The sequence below is a fragment of the Ornithorhynchus anatinus genome, chromosome 3, assembly GCF_004115215.2.
Source record: "Ornithorhynchus anatinus isolate Pmale09 chromosome 3, mOrnAna1.pri.v4, whole genome shotgun sequence".
Classification (NCBI taxonomy): domain Eukaryota; kingdom Metazoa; phylum Chordata; class Mammalia; order Monotremata; family Ornithorhynchidae; genus Ornithorhynchus; species Ornithorhynchus anatinus.
Window position 1 is genome coordinate 114,035,542 of NC_041730.1, and position 24,255 is coordinate 114,059,796.

Sequence of the window (24,255 nt, forward strand, 5' to 3'; positions counted from 1 at the left end):
CATGGCTGACTCCAACATCTGCCTCTGTAGCACTAACTTCTTATTTAAGCTCCAATCCTCTATCTCTTCTCACCTCCAGTACAACTCCACTTGGATGTCCCGCTAAGCAACTCAGTATGTCAGCTCATTCTTCCTCCCAACCCTATCCTCTTCCAAACTTTTACTTCTCCAAAAATAACATCACCACCTTCCCCATCCCAGAAACCCTCGTCCTTGGCGTCACCCTTGACTTTTTGCTGGTTTTCTTAATGGTGTTTGTTAAGCGCTTTCTATGTGTCAGGCACTGTACTAACCACTGGGATAGCTACAAGATTAGGTTGGATACGGTCCATGTCCCACATGGAACTCGTAGTCTTAATCCTCATAGTCTTAATCCCCATTTTACAAATGAAGTACCTGAGGCAAGTGACTCACCCAAGTTCGCACAGAGGACAAGTGTGGAGCAGCATGGTGTAGTGGCTAGAGCCCAAGCCTGGGAGTCAGAAAGTCATGGCTTCTAATCCCCTCTCTGCTACTTATCTACTGTGTGGCCTTGGGTAAGTCATTTAACTTCTCTGTGCCTCAGTTATCTCATCTATAAAATGGTGATTGAGACTGTGAGCCCCACGTGAGGCCAACCTGATTTGCTTGTATCCTCCCCAGCGCTTAGTACAGTGCCTTGCACATAGTAAGTGCTTAACAAATACTGTTATTATTATTATTAATTACTATTATGTGGCGGAGCCAGGATTAGAGCCCAGGTCCATGCTCTCTCCACGAGGCAACACAGCTTCTCCTTTCAGTCCCGCCTTCAATCTACCACCAAAACCTACCAGTTCTCTGAAACAGTATTGCCTGACTTCATCCCCTCCTCTCCACCCAGACAGCCACCACCCTGGGCAAAGCTTTCGTCCTATTGAGGATGAACTTTTGAATCATCCTCCTCCCAGGTCTCCCTACCTCCGACCTCCAATTTATAGTTCAAGCCAAAGCGCAGACCCTCTTCTTGAGGTGTGGCTCTACGAATATCTCTCCACTCCTCAAAACCTTATATTGTGCTTCCCATCTCCCTCTACGTCAAGTGAAAACTTATTATGACTGGTTTCTAGGATCTCTGGCACCTCACCCCCACCCTGCTCTCTTCACCCTCCTCTTCCCACATAGCTCTCTTCATCACCCATGCTGATCTCCTTGTTTTATCTCGCTCTCAACCTACTCCCGCCTCCATTAGCAGCAGTGTGGCCTAGAGGCTAGAGCTTGGGCCTGGAAGTCAGAAAGACCTGGGTTTTACTCCTGGCTTCTCCTTTGTTTGCTGCGTGACATTGAGCAAGTCACTTCACTTCTCTGTGCCTCAGTTACCTCATCTGTAAAATGGGAATTAAGACTGTGAGCCCCTTTGGGATCAGGACTGCGTCCAACCCAATTGCTTGAATTGGGTTAGTGCTTAGTACAGTGCCTGGCACATAGTAAGCCCTTAACAATATTATCATTATTGTTATTATTGTTATCATTATTATTATCTCCTTCCTCAAGCTGTTCCCTCCCAGCTGAAACTCCTTCCCTGGCCAAATCCTTTGGAAGACAGCTTTTATCCATGTTCAAAATCCTCCTAAAATACCAACTCCTCCAACTAGCCTTCCCCACTTAACCCCCAACAACCCAAGTCATACACTCCATTCTGCTCTTTGTAGCAATTAGTTATTTTAATTACACCCACCCTCAGCATCTGTGTTCATATATTTACTCAATTCTGCAGGTCATTTATTTATTTCGAGTTCTCTAGTTGTATATATTTTTAAGACTGTCCCACTGTTAGAATGCAATCTCTTTGAGGGCAGGGAACAGATTCCTTCTTCCTGTTGTACTTTCTCAAGCGCTTAGTACAGTGCATTACACCTAGTGGATGCTCAATGAATAACTAATACTGCTCCTCGTCCCATTTTTGGGTTTGCTGCTTTTATCTCTTTCTGAAGATACCAGCTCATATCTGCCAACTCTGGTGTGTTCAATCAATCAATCAATAGTATTTATTGAGCACCTACTGTGTTCAGAGCACTGTACTAAGCGCTTGGGAGAGTTCAGTGTAACAGAATTGGTAGACACGTTCCTGGCCTCAGTGAGTTTACAGTCTATAGGGGGAGACAGACATTAATATCAATAAATTACAGATATGTACATAAGTGCTGTGGGGCTCAGGGTGGGGGGAACAAAGGGCAAATTCAAGTTCAAGGGTGATGCAGAAGAGAGTGGGAGAAAAGGACGTGAGGGCCTAGTCAGAGACGGCCTTTTGGAGGGGATGTGCCTTCGGTAAGGCTTTGAAGATGGCTTTGTGTTGTACTCACCCAGGTGCTTAGTAGAAGTAGAAGAAAAAGTGTGGCTTAGTGGAAAGAGCATGGGCTTGGGAGCCAGAAGACATGGGTTCTAATCCCAGCTCCGCCACTTGTCTGTTGTGTGATCTTGGGCAGTCCACTTAACATCTCTGTGCCTCAGTTACCTCATCTGACAAATGGGGATTAAGATTGTGAGCCCCATATGGGACAACTTGATTACCTTGCATCTACCCCAGTGCTTACAACGGTGCTTGGCACATAGTAAACGCTTAACAAATACTGTAATTATTATTAGTGTAGTGCTCTGCACTAAGTAAGGGCTCAACACCACTGATGATGATGACAATGATGATTATTTTTTTTTTTCAATAGAAGGTACTGAGATATAGAGCCCAAGAGATATTCAACCACAAAACTGCTTCCTTTTGTTCTTTATTTTCTAAAAATAATGTTCCCAGTCCTTCCAAACTTGGTGAACACATTGTCAGGATTATGAGAGGAATACTGGGCCCATCCTCCCCCTGGTCAGAAATTCCTTCTGAGGGACATGCTTGAGGTCTGAGAAGAAGGGAGGAAGGACATAAGTTGGTGGCAAAGTTCTCTAGTGGGTAGATCAAGACTCAGCGGGAGGGAAGCGGGTAAAGAGCGATTGAGGCAACTGTTTCTTTTCCTTGTCTTGCCAAAACAAAAAGATTGCATTTACATCACCAAATTTGGCTATGAGATGAAGACAGAGGCATTGTCTTCTCAACCTTGCTGTCTTACCCCTTTACACCACAATATTTGGGTGCAGTGGTTATGTTCAGACTGGATTGTGCCCAAGATGATCACATGACTGAACTGAGCCCTGGACCTAGCCAGAGGCCACTGTTGTGACTAAATCCCCAGTGTGACACCCTGAATCACGTAACTTGAGAAGGTGAAGTTATTGTCTAAGCAGCGTGGCCTAGAGGAAAGAGCACGGGAATGGAGATCAGAGGACCTGCGTTCTAATCCCAGCCCCACCGCTTGTCGGCTGTGTGACCTTGGGCAAGTCACTTATCTTCTCTGTGCCTCAGTTTCCTCGGCTGTAAAACAGGGATTAAATCCTACTCCCTCTACTTAGACTGTGAGGCCCATGTGAGACAGGGACTGTGTCCAACCTGAAAATCTTGTATCTACTCGAGCCCTCTGTAAAGTGCCTGGCACATAGTAAGCACTTAGCAAATATTATTGCTGTTATATTTATTATGATTATTAGCATTCCCTGCTGTGCCAGGGCCTGGATAACAGGAACAGGGTCAGAACCACCTAGGGATCCCCCAGTGAATGAGGGCCTGGGAGGGTGGAGGAGCGGCAGGGAAAGTGACCTAAAGAAGGGAAAAGGCTTTTCTGGATTTAATTGAGAAACATTCTGGCAGTCACCAAACTTCCCCTTCCTCTCAACAATTTGCTGCCAAGGATTTCCAATTCCCATGGCATTTCATGAATCTTTCTTTTTTAAAATGGGTCATTTATGAAGTTTCACTTGCTAGCCTTTCGAGCAAGACATTTTGAGTTCCTTACATCGGTAAACTGGCTTCTTTGGAGTGGCCACTCCTGGCCTTTGGCCAGAGGTGGATGAGAAAGTCCTTCCTTGGAAGATTGTCTCCTTGGCCCTTCTTTTTAGGTGCATTGTCACCACAAGGCTTTGGTGGGCAATGAAACTGAAAATGAGTGGGGATAATTATCATGATTAATAATTGTGGTATCTGTTAAGCGCTTACTATGTGCCAGGCATTGTACTAAGCACTAGAGTGGATACAAGCAAATCGGGTTGGATACAATCCCTGTCCCACAAGGGACTCACAGTCTCAATCCCCATGTTACAGATGTAACTGAGACACTGAGAAGTGAAGTGACTTGTCCAAGGTCACTCAGCAAACAAGTGGCAGAACCGGGATTAACAATAATAATAATAATATTGGTATTTGTTAAGTGTTTACTATGTGCAGAGCACTGTTCTAAGCGCTGGGGTAGATACAGGGTAATCAGGTTGTGCCACGTGGGGCTCACAGTCTTCATCCCCATTTTACAGATGAGGTCACTGAGGCACAGAGAAGTAAAGTGACTTGCCTACAGTCACACAGCTGACAAGTGGCAGAGCCGGGATTAGAACTCATGAGCTTCTGACTCCCAGATCCCTTCTCTATTCACTACGTCATTCAGGAATGTGTCCATGTTCATAATTTATTTATTTATATTAATGTCAGCCTACCTCTTTAGGCTTCAAGCTCATGTGGGCAGGGAACGTGTCTGCCGACTCTATTGTACTCTACCTTCCCAAGCACTTAGGACAGTGTTCTGCACCCAGCAAGCGCTCAGTAAAAACCATGGATTGACTGATGGATTAATTTAGGAGTGCTACCCACCCCCAGTTGTCCTTCGAGTGTGACCTCGGTGAGCCCTAGAGGCTGGTAGGAAGTGGAGGACTGGTGAGACTAGAAATAAATCACTCTAGGGAGTCGATCTGGGATTCATCTGCATTCAGTTCAATAATATGATATCCATATCCAATATGATGATGATGATGGCATTTGTTAAGCGCTTACTATGTGCAAAGCACTGTTCTAAGCGCTGGGGAGGATACAAGGTGGTCAGGTTGTCCCACGTGGGGCTCACAGTCTTAATGCCCATTTTACAGATGAGGGAACTGAGGCCCAGAGAAGTTGTGACTTGCCCAAAGTCACACAGCTGACAAGCGGCAGAGCCGGGATTTGAACCCATGACCTCTAAATCCCCAGTCCGTGCTCTTTCCACTGAGCCACGCTGCTTCTCCGATATTCTCCGGATGTTGGCTATCCATATCCAATAACCATAACATTTATTCAGTCAGTCAATCACATTTATTGAGCACTTAGTGTATGCAGAGCACTGTACTAAGTGCTTGGGAGAGTACAATATAACAATAAGGAGACACATTCCCTGCCCGCAATGAGCTTAAAGTCTAGAGGGTGAGTTTACATATTAATGTCTGTCTCCCACTCTAGACTGTAAGTTCCTAGTTGGAAGGGAGTGTGTCTACCGACTCTGTTATATTGTACTCTCCCAAGCGCTTAGTACAGCGCTCTTCACACAGTAAGCATTCAATAAATACCATTAATGATGATGATTTGCATTCTGGGGGTGGGGAAACTGGAAATAATACTAACGACGATACTTACTAAGTGCTGATTATATGCCAAGCACTAGGTAGATATGGCCATTCATTCATTCATTCATTCAATAGTATTTATTGAGCACGTACTATGTGTAGAGCACTGTACTAAGCACTTGGAATGTACAAATCGGCAACAGATAGAGACAGTCCCTGCCCTTTGACAGGCTTACGGTCTAATCGGGGGAGACAGGCAGACAAGAACAATGGCAATAAATAGAGTCAAGGGGAAGAACATCCCATAAAAACAATGGCAAATAAATAGAATCAGGATAAATAGAATCAGGATAAATAGAATCAGGGCCGATCAGACACAGTCCCTGACCCACATTGGGTTCACAGTCTATGAGGGAGGGAGAAGAGATATTTTATCGCCATTTTACGGGTGAGGAAACTGAGGCACAGAGGGGTTAAGTGACTTGCCCAAGGTTGCACTGAAGGTAACCGGTGGAACCAGGCCTAGAACCCAGGTCTCCTGACTCCCTCAGTCTCATGCTCTTTTTACTAGGCCATTTTGCCTTCTGGAAAAAACCAGAACCCCCGCTGTATCTGCCTTCCCCTTCGGGACCCACTCCTGACTTGTCCCCCTGCTTCTGCCTCCTGGAATTCTGGGAAATCTGACTGGGTTGGCCAGGCTTTTCCAGAAGCTGTCGTCGAACTCGAGGCGACTTGGGCCTCATCCTCCATCATCTTTAGCAGTGAAAGAGAGGAGGAGTAATGGAAACTCAGCAACCACTTGGGAGTTACCAAACCACAGAATGGATACTATAGCTGGAGAAAAGGCGACTCCCAAAGTGTTGGGAGCCTGGAGGGGGTGTCTCTTTTTATGTTTAGAGTTTCCAGCTCCATTCAGTAGAAAAATGAGCTATCAGGGCCACAGAATAGACCCCTAAATGCCGAAGGCCTCTGCTGTCCACCTCCTCACCCTCCCCCATTCTCGCCTATCTCGCCGTCGACCCCCGGGCCACGTCCTCCCGCGGTCCCGGAACGCCCTCCCTCCTCACCTCCGCCAAACCGATTCTCTTCCCCTCTTCAAAGCCCTACTTAAAACTCACCTCCTCCGAGAGGCCTTCCCAGACTGAGCTCCCCTTTTCCCTCTGCTCCCTCTACCCCCCCACTTCACCTCTCCTCAGTTAAGCCCTCTTTCCCCCTCCTTTCTCTATGCTCCTCCCCCTCTCCCTTCCCATCCCCTCAGCACCGTACTCGTCCGCTCAACTGTATATATTTTCATTACCCTATTTATTTTGTTAATGAGCTGTACATCACCTTGATTCTATTTATTTGCTATTTATTTGCTATTGTTTTAATGAGACGTTCACCCCCTTGATTCTATTTATTGCTATTGTTCTCGTCTGTCCGTCTCCCCCGATTAGACCGTAAGCCCGTCAAAGGGCAGGGACTGTCTCTATCTGTTACCGATTTGTCCATTCCAAGCGCTTAGTCCAGTGCTCTGCACATAGTAAGCGCTCAATAAATACTATTGAATGAATGAAGGAATGAAGGCCCTGGAGCAGAGCGGCACCGGTCTAATTCCACCTCGATCCAAAAGCATGGTTTCCAGGTAACTTGTTGTGGGGCTGGACTTATCTGTTGCTGTTGTGGGTGGAGAGTGAGGAGGAGAGCTGGAGCAGAGTTTCTCTCCAAGTGATTTTACTGCTTGCCAATCTCTCCTGGGCTCTGGGCAGATTTACAAGCAAGGGGCCAAATCTCATTTTACTTTCTGCTTCTAGTCAACAGAGCATAAACTGGAAGAGGAACTTTAGAATAAGCATTCTGGCTCCCCTTTAAAGAGGAATCTTGACCTGGATCCAAGCCGGATGACAGACATCTGGATCCCATTGGCGACCCTATCTAGAAGCAGCATGACTTAGTGGATGGAACACGGGCCTGGGAGCCAGAAGGACCTAGGTTCTAATCCTGGCCCACCACATGTCTGCTGTGTGACCTTGGTCAAGTCACTTAACTTCTCTGTGCCTCAGTTACCTCGTCTGTAAAATGAGGTTGAAGACAGGGAGCCCCATGTCCAACCTGATTAACTAATATCTACTCCAGTTAGAACAGTGCTTGGCACATAGTAAGTGCTTAACAAGTATTTTATTATTATTATGAACAATTACTATAATTTTTCTTGGCTCACTTTTTAATGTCTCATCTCTTGGGCCTCAGTTTCCCACCTGTACAGAGGGTGTGATGACTGTCAACACCAATCATATGGTCCTAGACCCTGAACATCTATCTGTAATTTATTAATTTTATCTGTAATTTATTATATCTATAATTGATTTCTTTATATTAATGTCTGCCTCCCTACCTCTAGACTGTAAGCTCATTGTGGAAGGGAATGTGCCTGTTTATTGATGTATTGTACTCTCCCAAGGGCTTAGTACAGTGCTCTGCACACAGTAAATACTCAGTAAAAACAATTGAATGAATGAATACTCCCTACCGCCCCGGTGCTGGATGTTCAATTCTTGTTTAATAAAGTCGTCAGCCCGTGACTCCTATAAATAGACCGTGGATACACTGAGCTGAGGAGCAGGCCTGGTTGTTTTCTGACTTGCTGGTGGAGGAGGCTGTCTGGCTTTCATCATTCAAAGTAACACTCACTGTGGGCAGGAACTGTGTCTGTCATACTGTTATACTGTACTCTCCCAAGCGCAGAGTACAATGCTCGGCACAGTAAGCGCTCAGTAAATACGACTGACAGACTGACTAAGTCCATAGAGGTGAGGCAGTTTGGAGCACATCTGTAAAGGCGTGAAACAATAATAATAATTGTGGTGTTTGTTAAGCACTTACTCTGTGTCTGGCACTGTGGTAAGTGCTGGGCTAGATACAAGCAAATCAGGTTAGACACAGCCCCTGTCCCACTTGGGGCTCCCAGTCTCAATCCTCATTTTACAGATGAGGTAACTGAGACACAGAGAAATGAAGTGATATGACCAAGGTCACACAGCAGACGAGTGGCAGAGGCGGGATTAAAACCCATGACCTTCTGCCTCCCAGGCCCAGGGGAGCTAGGGAGTGGTGGCTGGGCTGTGAGGCTTTGGTATGGCAGAGCAGGTAGGGAAGCTAGGAGGATGGTTCTCTAGTTTTCTCCTCAGTGTTGGGTAGTTTTTTCTAGAGGATCTCCTTCATCTGAGGAGATGAACTGAACACTCAGGACTGCAACTCCAGGGAAAAATTATACATATCATTTAGGGCTAAACGATTTTTTAGCTTCAGCTTTATTGTGTTGTTCAGGAAGCAATACCTTCCGCTTGAAATATCAGGAAGCTTGGGCTCTAAGTATATTTTTAGGCCTGACTTTTGTCGCTATGGCCTTAGTGCAGCGGGTGGTGATTTGGTCAGAGGTCTCTTGCCTCTCTGGGTGGGGAAATCAGCTGGGCTACCGATTTTGAGGGATAGAAATCCTGGAAATGGAGCAGGGGCTTAAGGATGGAGATTTCCTGGCTTTGCCGTTATCAGTTCTATCCTGGGCCTGACAAGGACAAAACGTATGATAACAGTAGAATCCAGGGGGAAAGGAAAAGGGCTACTTCCCATTTCTATCTGCTCTCATACTTTAGAGCAGGTAGACAGACAGGCAGGCAACATATCAAGTGCTTGCTTCTCCTGGGAGGTTTGGAGGAGTTTGGTGAGTGGGTGGGGAAAGGAGAATAGATTCTCCTCCTACTAATTCCCAAAAGACAAAAGGATTACCGGGTCAAAGGAAGGTTGGAGGAGGAGTAATAAATAAAAGCCTGTGGCTTCTGTTGATCAGGAAATGGTCAGTCCCAGGAAAGAGGGAGAAATCCTTACTGTAAGCATTTGTGTGGGAAACAGTTTAGACTCAGAATCAGGGGACATGGATTCTAATCCCAGCTCTGCCATTTACCTGCTGTGTGACCTTGGGCAAGTCACTGCACTTCCTCTGTGCCTCAGTTTCTTCATTTGCAAAACGGGGAATATCTATTATCCCTCCAATGTAGTCTGTGAGTTCCGTGTGAGTCAGGGACCCTGTCCAACCTGATTATATTGTATCTTCCACAGCGTTTGACCCATAACACTGAACAAATACCACAACTAGAAGATGTAGCAGAGCGAGTCGTGAGCGCCAATTCACAAGTGAACAACTGTTTTCCATCCCTCTTTATGAGAGTGAAGTGGGCGAGGGGCAGGGGATCTAGGAAGATTACTTGTGAGGCAGGTGGTGGAGGCCATCTTTAGCCTCACAGCTGGGAGATTTTGGGAGTGAGGGCCAAGGGTAGGTCAGGCAGCTCTGAATCAATGGCCAGGTTCTTTGTGCTCATTTAGTTTCTCAAGCAGCAGCAGCGTTCTCACGTGTTCTCCTCTTCCCCGCAGGCACTGAGCAGCAGTCTGTATAAGAGCGCATCTCCTTATGGCTCCCTCAACAACATCGTGGATGGACTCAGCTCCCTGACCGAGCACTTCTCTGATATGTCCCTCTCCTCGGAGGCCAGGAAACCCAGCAAAAGACCACCCCCCAACTACCTGTGCCACCTCTGTTTCAACAAGGGGCACTATATCAAAGACTGCCCTCAGGTAAGAGAACGGCCACACCGGCTCTTTTACGTCCATTTCAGTTGTAATGCACGTGCGTAACTTGTTGCTGACTAGAAGGACGTGTTTGCTTTCAGAACATTTTTTGCTTCCAAAAATAAATGGCCCATGTAGCCTCAGACTTCTCCTGGATTTGAGGAATAATCTTCTAAAGCAGGGGTCCGCAGCCTTTTTTTGTAGCCGAGCCAAACAAAACGGATTCTTGGAACAGTTGGGGTACAAAGAACTAGATGATTTATGCCCTCTTCACCGACATCGTAATCACTCAATAAATACCACTGATTGATGGATTGACCCCTGCCCATGTCCATGTGACTCTTGATGTCATTAGGGAGGGAAGGGGAGAAGGAGAGAGAGAAGGGGGTAAGAGGAAGGGGAGGCAGGAGAAGGGGAAGGAAAGAGGAGAAGGGTAGGGAGGAGGACATCAGCAACAGCTAACCCCTGGTGAACGTGGGCAAGGCAGTTGGACCCTGACTTCCAGAAAGCCATGGAAACGGTTGCCCACCTCACTTGTGGCAGCCGAGGGAGGAGAATCCCCTCAAGGATGAGTGTTGTGCTCGGTACAGTTCATAGTAAGTGCTCAGTAACTGTCACTGATTGATTATGGGGAGTCAAATAGCCCCTGGGCAAGCAGAGACTCAAAGGACCAAGAGGTCTGAGGGAACAGAAGCGGTTTCGGGTCCATTACCTGTATTGTACTCTCCCAAGCATTTAGTACAGTGCTCTGCACATAGTAAGTGCTCAATGAATACCACTGATGATGATGATGCTCCTCCCAAGCCCCGGGCCAGCTCTTAGGCTCACAGTGATCCCTGCCTGCAGCCTCCCTGTCCCCCACCATCTCTGAAAAGCTGTTGAACCATAAGAAGGAGGTGGGGGAAGCCGCATTTTGGCCCGCCCCGGCCCACCTTGCAGGACCTGTTTAGAGGAATCCTCCGTCTGCTCCAGCGGGAGAAGCTGGGTGAGGAGGGGCAGGGAGAATTGGTAAGCTTGGTGTTTGTCTTAGCCTGAAAATAAGGCGGGGAGCTGGAGAGAGGGGCAGAGGGCAAGGCCCGGAGAAGGAGAGAGAAGTGAACTTACATCTGGTTGCTTCCTTCCTCCTCCTCCATAGCCTCTGCTGCTGCCACTGCTTAACTCAGCTGGTCCTGAACTTGGAGGTGCCAGGGGGCAAGCTGGGAGTGCCACAAATTGGGTTTGTGCTGCTGAGCTAGAGGTTCCAAACTCCAGCCCAAAAGGAAGGGAAAATGGAGAAAATGTAAAGGGCCTCGGTAAAAAAATGTTGGGAGCGGACAGGCTCCATGTTACATTTTGGCAGTTTGAAAGAGTTCAGTAGGTCTGGGGAACACCCAGAAAAATTTCAGGCGCTATGGCCTCAAACCGGGGTCCATTTCCTCGGATCATCTGCTTTTGCAAACCAAGGCAGAGAACTAGGAGAGGAAAGCCTCCGTGGAGGGACGGTGGCCTCTGCGGAAGCCTACCTCCATAGGGAAGGGATTTCTCTTCATGCTGAGACCGCCACGTCTTTTAGACGTGATTATCTGAGCAGGAGACTATTCTTATGAAATGAACCAGGCACCGAAATGATTGCAAACACACTTGCTTTTTTTTTTTTTCCTCCCCGTTCTTTTCTCCTCCTCCTCTCCTCCTCCAGAAGTCTCCCGGTCCCAGCCTGCCAGGTTTCCCATCAGCTCGGGTTTCCACTTGGCATGGCGGAGGTGCACTGGCTCTGACGGAGGTGGAGCTGGCAGGCTCCGAGTCCTCGCCGCTCTCACAAATCTTCTGTGTTGCAGTCACAGGGAAAGAATGTGGGGCGGACTCCAGGAATACAGATGTGCGCATTAGTGGTATTCCCTCGGACCCCAATTTTGGCCTCCTGGCTCCTCCTCGCATGCAAGCTTGGTTCTCCCGAGTAGTGGTCCCGGTGCCGGGCAGTCTCAGTGGCTAATGATGATGGTATTTGTTAAGCACTTACTGTGTGCCAAGCACCGTTCTAAACACTGGGATAAATAAAAGGTAATCGGGTCAGACATGGTCCTTATCCCACATGGGATTCACGGTTTTAATCCCCATTTTACGGCTGAGGTAACTGAGGCACAGAGATGTGAAGTGACTTCACGTAACAGACAAGAGGAGGAGCCGGGATTAGAACCCAGATCCTTTTGCCTCTCAGGTCCATGCTCAATCCACTAGGCCATGCTGCTTCCCTCTCAGGCTGAGCCAGGTCAGCGGGCAGTGATGATCTTTTTGGGTCTTCCTGCTATTATAGGTGATCCCGGGGCATCTGGCCTACGGAGAGGTTTTCTGTTATGCTTGGCCTTAGAGGGCAGAGTGGGCCATCTCTGTGCTCAAACGAGGAGAGGAGTGATGGTGGGAAGGGGTGTCTCAGGTGATCCAAAATATGTGCGTGGGTGGATGGGTTGGGGGAAGTGGAACATTGAGGGCTGGGTCGGGGGGGAAAGTGGTTACACGATGTCCTTGGAGTGTTGCCTGTTTGGGGACTTTCAAGAATGTCTTGCAGGCCTCAGACATATTTCTCCAAGGCGCTGGATGATTTCTATACGGGGAAATCGTTGAGGAGGCTGGAGGAGAAGGGATTTGTCTTTGCCCTGATGTATTGGTGTCTCATCAGGACCGTCCGCTCAGAACCGGTCTTCTGGATTACATCTCCAGGACAGCTCTGTTGACTCAATGTTATCTTAGGCTCCAACACCCCGCAACATGGCATATAAGTACCAAGCCGGGTGGGATTGGACTTGCAAGAAGGAGCAGAATGTAGTATATTTCCTACTGGGCTGACTCCCCGATGAATCTTCCTCCCCATCTTTTCCAACCCCTGATCCCTCGTTGGCAAAGTCCCCAGAGCTGACACAGTGTGTGTACTGTTTAGGATCATAATGTTCAAGGGAAACCATTCTGTGGATCTGCTCACAATGTCCAAAATGAAGCGATGATAGTCTGGGGCACTTCCTGGATCCCAGGAAAACTCCACACATGCTCCCACCTGGGGTTTGCCTTCTGTTCCCAACTGGGGGATGTTTCCACTAAGGCATTTCCGGATCGTGCCCTTCTAGCACACTGCTATGACATTTGTCCTATGAGATCATCGGTGCCAATATTCTAGTTACCCTTAGGAACTGAGTGACCATGCTTATAGTAGGGGCTATTGCAGGGGATAGCCCGCAATCAATCACTGGTATTTATTGAGCATTTCCTGTGTGCAAAGCACTGTACTAAGCTCTTGAGAGAGCACAATATAACAGTAGACACATTCCTGCCCACAACCTAGAGGGGGAGACATGAATATAAATAAAGAGATAAGATATATCACACATACATATGTGCTTTGGGGATGGGAGTTTTAATGAACGAAGGAGCAAGTAAGAGTGGTGCAGAAGGGAGTGGGAGAAGAGGAGAGTAGGGCTTAGTCAGTGAAGGCTTCTTGGAGGAGATATGCCTTCAATAAGGTTTTGAAGTAGGGGAAGGCAAATATCTGCCTGATATGAGGAGGGAGGGAATTCCAGGCTAGAGGTAGGATGAGGGCGAGAGGTCGCTGGCAACAATGATGACAGTGAGCTTACAGTTCAGACTGAGGACCTTTCCCAAGGGAAACAAATGGGATAACTCTACAGAAACAGCAGGGAGAATATTTGACCCTCAGTGGGGTCTTCTTGGAAGAACAACTCTCTCTCTCTATATCCTTGCCACAGAAAAATTCCTTGCATTAAAGTCTCTTCTAGAGCTTACTTTGAGCCTCAGAACGTGTGTGACGTAAATGTATTGTACCTACACCCGGTACTTAGTGAAGTGCTCAGCATTTAGTAAACGCTTAACAAATACCGTCATCGTTATTATTGGATTCTTCTTCTTTTGTTTAACTTGTTGGTTGTGGTATATAACCATCAGACAGACTGGCGAGGTGCTGGGTACTTGTACTGGGTCTCTGGGGAAAACCTTGGGTCCTCTACTCACCCAATTCAGCCTGCCGGTCTGTTCAGGCCTGGGACTTTTCCCTTTCAAACTTGCCTTGTCTCCAGTATGCAGGGAGAGTGAAATGAATGACTCCGAGTTTGGACTGTGGCTCCTAGAACAAAGATTGAATTTAACCAGATTGGTGAGGAGACACAGGAAATGGCTTGAGAAGCAGAGACCAGGGAAGAGCAGGACAAAGAGAAAACAGAATTCTTGGGGCAGTTTTGGGGTTTGGGTGTGGCTATCCATTTTTTAAATGGTAGAGGGATGCCGTCATGCAAGTGGGAATTACAACCCACCCTTGTAGTAAAGGGGATTCCTGTCAACACAGTGATCTCAGTTCTCTAGTTGGAGGAATGGGCAAATCTCGCTCTCTAGGAGCAAAGGCATTGTAAAAGCACACAGATGACCCCACCTTCCAACATGTGACGTCTTTGTTCTGCATAACCTTATGTTTTTGTCTGATCCTGTGTACTTTTCATAATAATGGGGACTTGGAGCTCATTTCTGTGACTTTAACTGGAGCCCATCTTACGTGATATGTGTGTGAGAGCTGAGGGTGTCATGGTGTTAAATGAGACCCATTTTAATTGGGCCACCTTCATCCAAACTCATATAAATACGGAGAAGCAGTGTGGGCTGGGAACCAGAAGACTTGGGCTCTAATTCTAACACTACCACTTGTCTACTGTATAACCTTGGGCCAGTCACTTGAACTTCTCTGGGCCTCAGTTTCCTCATCAACAAAATGGGGATTCACTATCTGTACTTAGAATATGAGCCGGGGTTTGGTTCTGATCTGCTTGTCTTATATCTACCCCAGTGCTTATCTTAGTACAGTGCTTGGCCCATAGTAAGCGCTTAGCAGATGCCATGGCCTAGTGGATAGAGCGTGGGCTTAGGAGTCAGAAGGACCTGGGTTCTAATCCCACCTCCACCACTTATCTGTCGGGTGACCTTGGGCAAGTGACTTCACTTCTATGTGCCTCAGTTTATCTCATCTGTAAAATGGGGATTAAGATTCTGAACACCATGTAGAACAGGGCCTGTGTCTGACCTGATTAACTGTTCTAACCTTAGTGCTTAGAACACTGTCAGGGACATAGTAAGATCTTAGCAAATACCATATAAAAATGATTATCCTGTAAAATGGAATTCATGTATTGTAGCTGTATAGTCCCAGAAATCCCTCCACACACCCTCCAGTTGGAATTACTGTCTTCTAGCAGGGGCGGAACATGACCTCTGATATCCTTCAGGTCTTGCTGAGGATGGAATTGTACATGTCCTTCTTTTACAAAGCGCTCTTTTATAAGCTTGTGTGTCAAGAAAGCTCCCAGACAAAAGGGAAGTGCGCTGCAAGGCCGAGTGATCAGCTTTTCCTCAGGTAGGTGAAATTGAACTGAATCTAGAAATGACCCAGAATAGTTCCGAGAGTTCTTCGATTGATTTCTGTGAAATGACTTTCGAGTCACTTTCTGGGTCTGCCTTCCAGACCAAGGTTTCATCTGGTCCTTTGAGGCAGAGGGGTATTTCTTTGCTTTTATAACGCTCATTTCCCCTAAGAAACTTAAGCTGGTTCAGAGTTTCAGACATCAAAGGCCCCTTCATCGATGTCAGCTTTTCAAACTTCTGCTCAACCTGGGAGTGTTGAGAGTCCAAATGTTGGGCTGGCCAGAACGAGGCTTCTGTACACAAACTGAGGGAGACCTTGAATAACCACGTCCGATAGCGTTTGGGTTTGAACAGTCTGTGCTTTCATACTCTCCACATGGAGTTCCAGATGTGTGTATTTGGGGTGGGGATGTGCATGGTTGGAGTGGGGAAAGCTAGAGAGCTGAGGTGAGACCCCCAAAGGAATGGCAGAAGGGAGAGGTGGAAAGTACAAGCGGCTTCTCGGAAGTCACTCAGCGATTTGGCTCATTTGCCCTGTTGATTGCATTGTGCGATTTTTGAAAAGCCCCTTGGGAAGCTGTGTGGCCTGGTGGAAAGACCCCAGGCCTGGGAGTCAGAGGACCTGAGTTCTAATACCAACTCTGCCACTTACCTGCTGTAGGACCCTGGGCAAGTTTACTTAACTTCTCAGTGCCTCATTTTCCTCAACTGTAAAATGGAGACTCAAGCTTAAGCTCGAGTCCCATGTGGGACAGGGACAGTTGATTATCTTCTAGACTGTGAGCTTGTTGTCATCAGGAATGTGTCTGTTGTTATATTGTACTCTCCCAAGCATTTAGTACAGTGCTTTGCACACAGTAAGTTTTCAATAAATACAAATGAATGAATGAATGAATGAATGAATGAATGAATCTTCTCTACCCCACCACTTAGTGCAGTGCTTGGCACATAGTAAATGTTTAACAAATATTTATTATTTTAATGATGGAATTTTTCAACACTTACTATATGTCAAACACTTTTCTAAGTGCTGGAGTAGATACAAGATAATCAGGCTGGCTAGAGTCCCAGTCCTACAAGGAGCTCACAATCTTAATCCACATTTTATAGACGCGGTCACTAAGGCACAGAGAAGTGAAGTGATTGCCCAAGGTCACGCAGCAGGCAAGCAGGGGAGCTGGGATTAGAACCCAGGTCCTTCTGACTTCCAGTCCTATGCTGTACCCATTAGACCATCCTGCTTCCCATGCCCTCTTATGGCAAAGAGTAAAGTGAAGAGGCAGGCAGAGCTTATGCTCCTCTGGTGCTAACCTTCTCCCTGGGCCTCATTCTCGCCTGTCCCACCATCGACTCGGTCCCATGTCCTCCCTCTGGCCTGGAACGCCCTCTCTCCTCAAATCTGCCAAACAGTTACACTCCCCCCCTACAAAGCCCAAATCACCTTCTCCAACTAAGCTCCCTTTTCTTCAGCTCCCCCTCCCCTCCCCAGAGCCCCAACTCACTCCCTTTGCTCTACTCCCCCACAGCACTTGTGTATATATGTACATATCTATAATTCTAATTATATTGATGCCTGTTTACTTGTTTTGATGTCTGTCTCCCCACTTCTAGACTGTAAGCCCGGTGCAGGCAGGGATTGTCTCTCAATTGCTGAATTGTACTTTCCAAGTGCTTAGTACAGTGCTCTGCACATCGTAAGCACTTAATAAATACAATTGAATGAGTGAATGAAAGCAGCGTGACATAGTGGATGGAGCACAGGTCTGGGAGTAAGAAGGTCATGGTTTTTAACCCCAGCTCCGCCACTTGTCTGCTGTGTGGCCTTGTGCAGGACCCATGCCAGATTATCTGGGATTCTTGCTTTTCTTCTCCCCAGATGGACGTCATTCACTCCCTAACTCCCTCATTTTCAAACCTATGAGAGAGTTGGCAATGTCTGCTATAGTGTCTTCTGCCTGGAGACTGGTGAGGGACGTTTGGGGAGGAGAATCAAACAGTGGTCTCCCTAACTGGGGACTGCTAGCTCAAGCTAACGGAAGCACCAGTGGGAAACTGACTCGTTCATTCATTCAATCGCGTTTATTGAGTGCTTACTGTGTGCAGAGCATTATACTAAGTGCTTGGGAAAGTACAATACAGCAATAAAGAGGGACACTGCCTGCCCACAGTAAGCTCACAGTCTAGATGCAAGGAGACAGACATCAATACAAGTAAACAGATATCAATATAAATAAAAACTACAGATATATACATAAGTGCTGTGGAGTAGGGAGAGGGGGGAAGAGCAAAAGGAGCAAGTCAGGGTGTCATGGGAGAGAGTGGGAGAAGAGGAAAAGTGAGGCTTAGTCTGGGAAGGTCCCTTGGAGGAGATGTGCCTTCAGTAAGGTTTTGAAGGTGGGGAGATTGTCTGTTGGATGTGAGGAGGGAGGGCATTCCGGGCCAGAGGTAGGGGAGATAGGCGAGATCGAGGCACAGTGAGAAGAGTAACAACAGAGGACTGAAGTATGCGGTGTGGATTGTAGAAGGACAAAATCAAAGAAGCAACGTGGTTTAGTGGAAAGAGCACGGGTTTGGGAGTCAGAAGTCATGGGTTCTGATCCCAACTCCACCACTTATCAGCTGTGTGACTTTGGGCAAGTCACTTCACTTCTCTGCACCTCAGTTACCTCATCTGTAAAATGGGGATTAAGACTGTGAGCCCCATGTGGGACAACCTGATTACCTTGTATCTACTCCAGTGCTTAGAACAGTGCTTGGCACATAGTAAGCGCTTAACAAATACCATCATTATCACAGGAGGGGACAAGGTAATGGAGCGCTTCTCTTAAATCACGAAGTCCCACCCACCACCATAACTGTCCCCCCCTCTAGAAGGTAAGCTCACTGTGTGCAGGGAACAAACACGTCTACCAACTCTGTTATACCCTACTCTCCTGAACTCTTAGTACAGTGTTCTGCACACAGTAAGTGCTCAAATATGATTGATCGATTATTAATTGATAGGTTGTGAGCTCTATAAGAGACAGGGTCTATGACTTATTCCCACTTACCTACTGTTTCCCAGTGCTAAGTGAAATGCCCTGCACACTGTAAGCCCTTAGTAAATACTATTACTATGACTCCTCCTCCTCACTTCTGATTCATCAGAGAATGAAGAAATGACAAAAGAGAGGAGGTAGTTTGGGTTTTCTCTGTGGCCGAGGTGACTCAGGGCCAGTCTGAGGAATCTGGTGGGAGGAGAAGCCTGGGTCTTTAAAGGTGGCAGAAAGTCCCTGTTTCAGACGGTGAGGGATGGACTTTGGAGGAGGTGGGCACGAGGGTCAGTGCCCAGAGTGTGAATCTGGCAGGGCAAATTCACCAGCAGGTAATTGAGAACGGACTGAATCGCTTGTCGTAAGGTGGTCCTTTTTAACCGGAAAGGTGTGTAGTGGGGGTGGACAGGGAATGTGTCCGTGTAGTCTTATGTTGTAATTTCCCAAGCGCTTAGTACAGTGGTCTGCACACAGTAAGCACTCAATAAGTACGATTGAATGAGAGTAAGCGCCCAATATGTACGACTGAATGAATGAATGAATTGGTGCGGTGAGATGGATCCCTAGGGACTTCCGCCTCTTGGGCTGGATTAGGGATGAGATCATTTATTCATCAGGACCCCAAAATTCCAAAAGAGCAAATCAATCTATCAATTGTATTTATTGAGTGCTTTCTATGTGTAGAACACTGTACTAAGCACTTGAGAGAGTGTAATACAGCAGAATTAGCAAACACATTCCCTCCCTATAATGAACTTACAGTCTAGAGAGGGAGACAGGCATTTATATATACATATATATGTATATATATATATATGTATATGTTCTTTCAATGGTATTTATTGAGGGCTTACAGTGTGCAGAGCACTGTACTAAGTGCTTGGGAGAGTACATTAAAACAGTAAAGTCCCATTCCCTGTCCACAATGAGCTTACAGTCTAAGAAGACAGACAACAATACACATAAATAAAATTACAGATATGTACATAAGTGCTGTGAGCAGTGAGAGGAAGAACAAAAGGAACAAATCAGGGTGACACGGAAGAGAGTGGGAGATGAGGAAAAGTGGGGTTTAGTCTGGAAAGACCTGTTGGAGGAGATGTGTTTTAAAAGGGGGCAGAGTAAGTTTCTGTTGGATTTGAGGAGGAAGGGTGTTCCAGGCCAGAAGCAGGATGTAGGCTAGGGGATGGCGGCGAGACAAGTGAGATCAAGGCACAGTGAGAAGATTAGCACTAGAGGAGTGAAATGTGTAGGCTAGGTTGTAGACTGAGAGAAGTGAGGTGCGGTAGGAGGGGGACAACTCTATGTGGGTAAGAGGGAGAACAGATATTTAATCCCCATTTTACAGTTGAGGAAACTGAGGCACAGAGAAGGCAAATGAATTGCTCAAGGTCACCCAGCCAGCAAGTAGTAGAGGCAGGATTAGAACACAGATCCTCTGACTCCCAGGTACATACTCTTTCCACTAGCTGCCTCACAGCCCCTTCACTTCTCTTCCCTAGCATGCAACCACTAACCTACCTCTCTTCGAGTACTGTTTTATACCCACACACACACACTCCCGCACCTTCCACCCTGTCTCACCACGGTTCCGCGGCCTGTACCTTCCCCGTTGACTCCCAGGGGACTCTTGTGCTCCCTGCAGGACGAGCTGGGAAAATTACACTTCCTCGAGGTTCCAAATCACTTGGCCAACCCCATCCTTCCCCATTTGCCACCAAACCACAGCCAACTCGAGGGTGGAGCCCGACCACCTGGCAACCAGCCAATCCGGCAATCAGCCGACCCCCAAGCAGAAGTGGGAGGGAGACTTCTGGCGGAGAAATCGATGGTAAAATTCTGTTCTGTGAGAAAGCTCCCTGAGGTCATTCCTTTTTCTCAGGGAGGCCTCAAAATCTGAGGTTTGCTGACCATGGGAGTCTCAAAGCCACCTGTAGTTATGTGTGTCCAGAGGCGCCTGGAAGGGAAGGGGGGATGAGGAGGTTTTGAGGTTCCTTTGGTGACTGGAGAATTTAAACTCTCCTCTCCCTTGGCCTGAGCTTCCATTCCTGATTCAGCACGCTTGAGACCGCTAATGAAATCCAGATGTCAGACAAAAAAAAACAATAACCTCTCCCACCCATCTGGCAGATCGAGTTTCTTGGAGATTGCAAAAGAAAAAAAAATAAAACAAGGAGAGATTCCTAGAACAGCTGAAACTTTAGAGTTAAGTAGGTAAATAATTTTTAAGATGCTGCACCGTATGAAGCGGTGGGAGGTGGGAAGAGACGAGGAGCCCAGTGGGAAGAGATGGAACCCGGGGGGCGGGGTGATCCAGCAGAAGCCAATTGAGGGGAATAATCTTTAACCAAATTGCATTTCTTCCATTCTGATTTTCTCTCCCGTCCCTTTCTCAAGAGAGTCCTAGCCTGGGAAGGGAAAGCCTGGCGCTTTCCTTTATGTCCATATACCTAACATCATGGTGTTGTGATAACGAAAAGGAACAGAATACAGTTTATTTCTTACTGGCCTGGCTTTCAGATGACCCCTCTTTGCTGGCCTTGTTCGCCCATCCTCCTGCCTCCACTCCTCATGTCAGCTTCGCAGAGGGGTTAAATAGACTCCCACAACCCCTGAAGCCCTTTCTGTCCAGGTCACTGCCCCAATGAGGTTGACCACGAGGCATAGGTGCCTGGGAAACAGACGGGTGGGATGGTGAGAATGCATTTTTCATTTCTGTAAAAATTATTGGTGCCCTGCCACCTGATATTTTTTAGGCTCAATTTACTTCCTCTGAAATATTGGGGGCCTGTGTGTAAATTAGCTGGGTTGGTTTAATTAACTGGTGTCTTGGGTGACCATGTTCCATTCTCATCTCTCTCACTGCTGACCTCTCACTCTCACCCACCCTTCTGCTTGGGACTCCTTCCCCTTTCATATCACACTTCTCCCCGTCTTTGAAGCCCTACTAAAATCACAGCTCCTCAAGAAAGCCTTTCCTGACTAACATCTTCCCATGACTCCATCAATAAATCGCTCAGGTCTGCACCCCCTAAACCCTTGAATATCCACCCTACCCTGACAACACTTAGGTTCAACTTTTTAAACTCAATCATGACCCCACCTATAATTTATTTTAGTGTCTGTCTCCCCTGCAAGATTGTAATAATTCATTCAATTGTATTTATTGAGAGTTTACTGTGTGCAGAGCACGTAATAATAATAATGATATTTGTTAAGTGCTTACAATGTGCCTAGCACTGTTCTAAATGCTGGGGTAGATACAAGGTAATCAAGTTGTCCCACGTGGGGCACACAGTCTTAATCCCCATTTTACAGATGAGATAACTGAAGCACAGAGAAGTTAAGTGACTTGCCCAAAGTCACACAGCTGATAAGTGGCAGAGTTGGGATTAGAACCTACGACCTCTGACTCCCAAGCCTGTGCTCTTGCCACTAAGCTGGGCTGTTTCTCTAAAGAAAAAAGAGCTTACTATGTACCAGACACTGTTCTAAGCGTGTGGGTGATACAAGCAAATTGCCAGGGACTTGCCCAAGGTCACACAGCAGGCAAGTGGCAGAGTCAGGATTAGAGCCCTGATCCTTCGGATTCCCAGGCCTGTGCTCTAACCACTAATAATAATGCTGGTATTGGTTAAGCGCTTACTATGTACAGAGCACTGTTCTAAGCGTTGGGGTAGATACAGGGTCATCAGGTTGTCCCACATGAGGCTCAAAGTCTTCATCCCCATTTTCCAGATGGGGTAACTGAGGCCCAGAGAAGTGAAGTGACTTGCCCACAGTCACACAGCAGACAAGTGGCAGAGCCGGAATTCGAACCCATGACCTCTGACTCCCAAGCCCGGGCTCTCTCCACTGAGCCAGGCTGCTTCTCACTAGACCAAGAGGGCCGGAATTGGTCTCCTCTCTCTACTTGTGTTCTCCCAAGACCTTATTATAGTGCTCTGCACAGAGTAAGCACTCAGTATATTTAATTGATGACAGGAAGCACTCTGTAGACATATACAGGATTAGTTTAGGACAGTGACAACTCTCTCCTTTGCTAAATTGACCCTTCTCCCCTACTGCGAGGGAGTAGGAGCCCAGGAGCTGGCGCAGCGTGTGGGCACTGAAAATCTGAGGTGAATTTGGAGAGAAGCATCTGTGGTAAGGAGCTCCCGGACAGAGTTCCAGGCCTGCAGGAAAGGAGATGGTGTGAATTTCCATCAGGACATATGTCTGTTCTCATCCCTCTCCGCTCCTAGCGTACACATGTAACATGTCTCTGCTTCCCGGGAGGGGAGCTGATTCCCTAGAGAAGGTTGCTGACCTGATCGCCACCACCTCTGGACCGTAAACTCTTTGGGGGCAAGAAACGTCTCTACTAACTCTGTTGTATTCTACTTTCCCAAGTGCTTAGTATAGTGTTTTGCAATCAATAAATCGGTCATATTTGTTTTGTTAAGGAATCACTGTGTGCAAAGCACTTGGGAGAGTGCTTGGGAGAGTATAATGTGGCACAGAAGCAGTGTGACGTAGTGGATAAGTCATGGGTCTGAGAGCCAGAAGTGGCTCTGCCACGTGTCTCCTGTATGACCTTGGGCAAGTCACTTTGCTTCTCTGTGCCTCAGTTACCTCATCTGTAAAATGGGGATTAAGACTGTGAGCCCCATGTGGGATACGGACAGTGTCCAATCTGATTAGCTTGGACTAATTGTACTTTCCAAGTACTTAGTACAGTGCTCTGCCCACAGAAAGTGCTCAAATACAATTGAATGAATATCTACCCCAGGGCTTAGTAAAGTCCTTAGAGAAGCAGCGTGGCTCAGTGGACAGAGCACGGGCTTTGGAGTCAGAGTTCATGGATTCGAATCCCAGCTCGGCCACTTGTCAGCTGTGTGACTTTGGGCAAGTCACTTAACTTCTCTGGGCCTCAGTTACCTCATCTGTAAAATGGGGATTAAGACTGTAAGCCCCACGTGGGACAACTTGATTCCCCTGTGTCTACCCCAGCGCTTAGAACAGTGCTCAGCACATAGTAAGCGCTTAACAAATACCAACATTATTATTATTATTAAAGTGCCTTGCACATAGTAAGTGCTTAACAAATACCATTAAAAAAAACCAGTGACAAAACCCACCCTAAAATAGAGTTGGTAAAAGTGTTCCCTGCCCATAATGAGCTTATGACGTAGAGGGAGCTTATAGTGAGTGCTCAATAAATACCATTGCTTGATTGACTTATCTCTGAAGGGGCTGCTGCAGCTCCCAACTCTGTCCCTGCTTCTGTGCCAATGCTGGGGCTCTTCTGCAGAAGACCAGTGGTCCCAGTGGTCCCCCTGGGCTGAGGACGGAGCCCCCGGAATTCCTCTGTTTCTTGTACCAGGAGCATGGCACTCGCTGTCCTGCCTCTCAAGTGGAGTCCAGGTAAGGGAGGGAAGAGCAAGAATGGAGAGGACACTAGCCTAGAGATTCAGAGGAAGCTCAGTGCTTGATCCCAGAAATGTGCCCTGCTGTCACCGAGGCTCCCTATAAGGCCTTAAGCCCTCATCACTCATGCCTCCCTCTCTACCCCAACTTCCCCATTTGCTCGCCTTTATCCCTGTTCTTCACACACTGGGCCACAGTCTCTGTTCCTTTTTCCCTCTCTCTGGCCTGTTCTGCCACCTTTCCATTTCTTCACTTCTTCTCTTTCATCACCTTTCCTCCTTTTCACTAGTTCTTCCCTAAGGGTCTTTCCACGAGGGTCGCCTTGCCCTCAGCCCACATTGTGTGCAGACCTGAAAATGCAGCATGTACAGCTTTTGACTAAGGCCCTTGCACAAGATCATCT

The 24,255-nt window shown here is 47.1% G+C and overlaps 1 protein-coding gene across 2 annotated transcripts in view; it reads left to right on the plus strand.

The window, feature by feature from the left end:
* ZCCHC24 (zinc finger CCHC-type containing 24) overlaps positions 1 to 24,255 on the plus strand; it is a 156,866-nt gene that overhangs the window by 16,703 nt on the left and 115,908 nt on the right. For both annotated transcript variants that reach the window (XM_029061089.2, XM_029061091.1), the window contains exon 2: positions 9,829 to 10,029. In XM_029061089.2, coding sequence (XP_028916922.1) covers positions 9,829 to 10,029 — 201 coding nt within the window. The remainder of the gene's footprint in view (positions 1 to 9,828; positions 10,030 to 24,255) is intronic.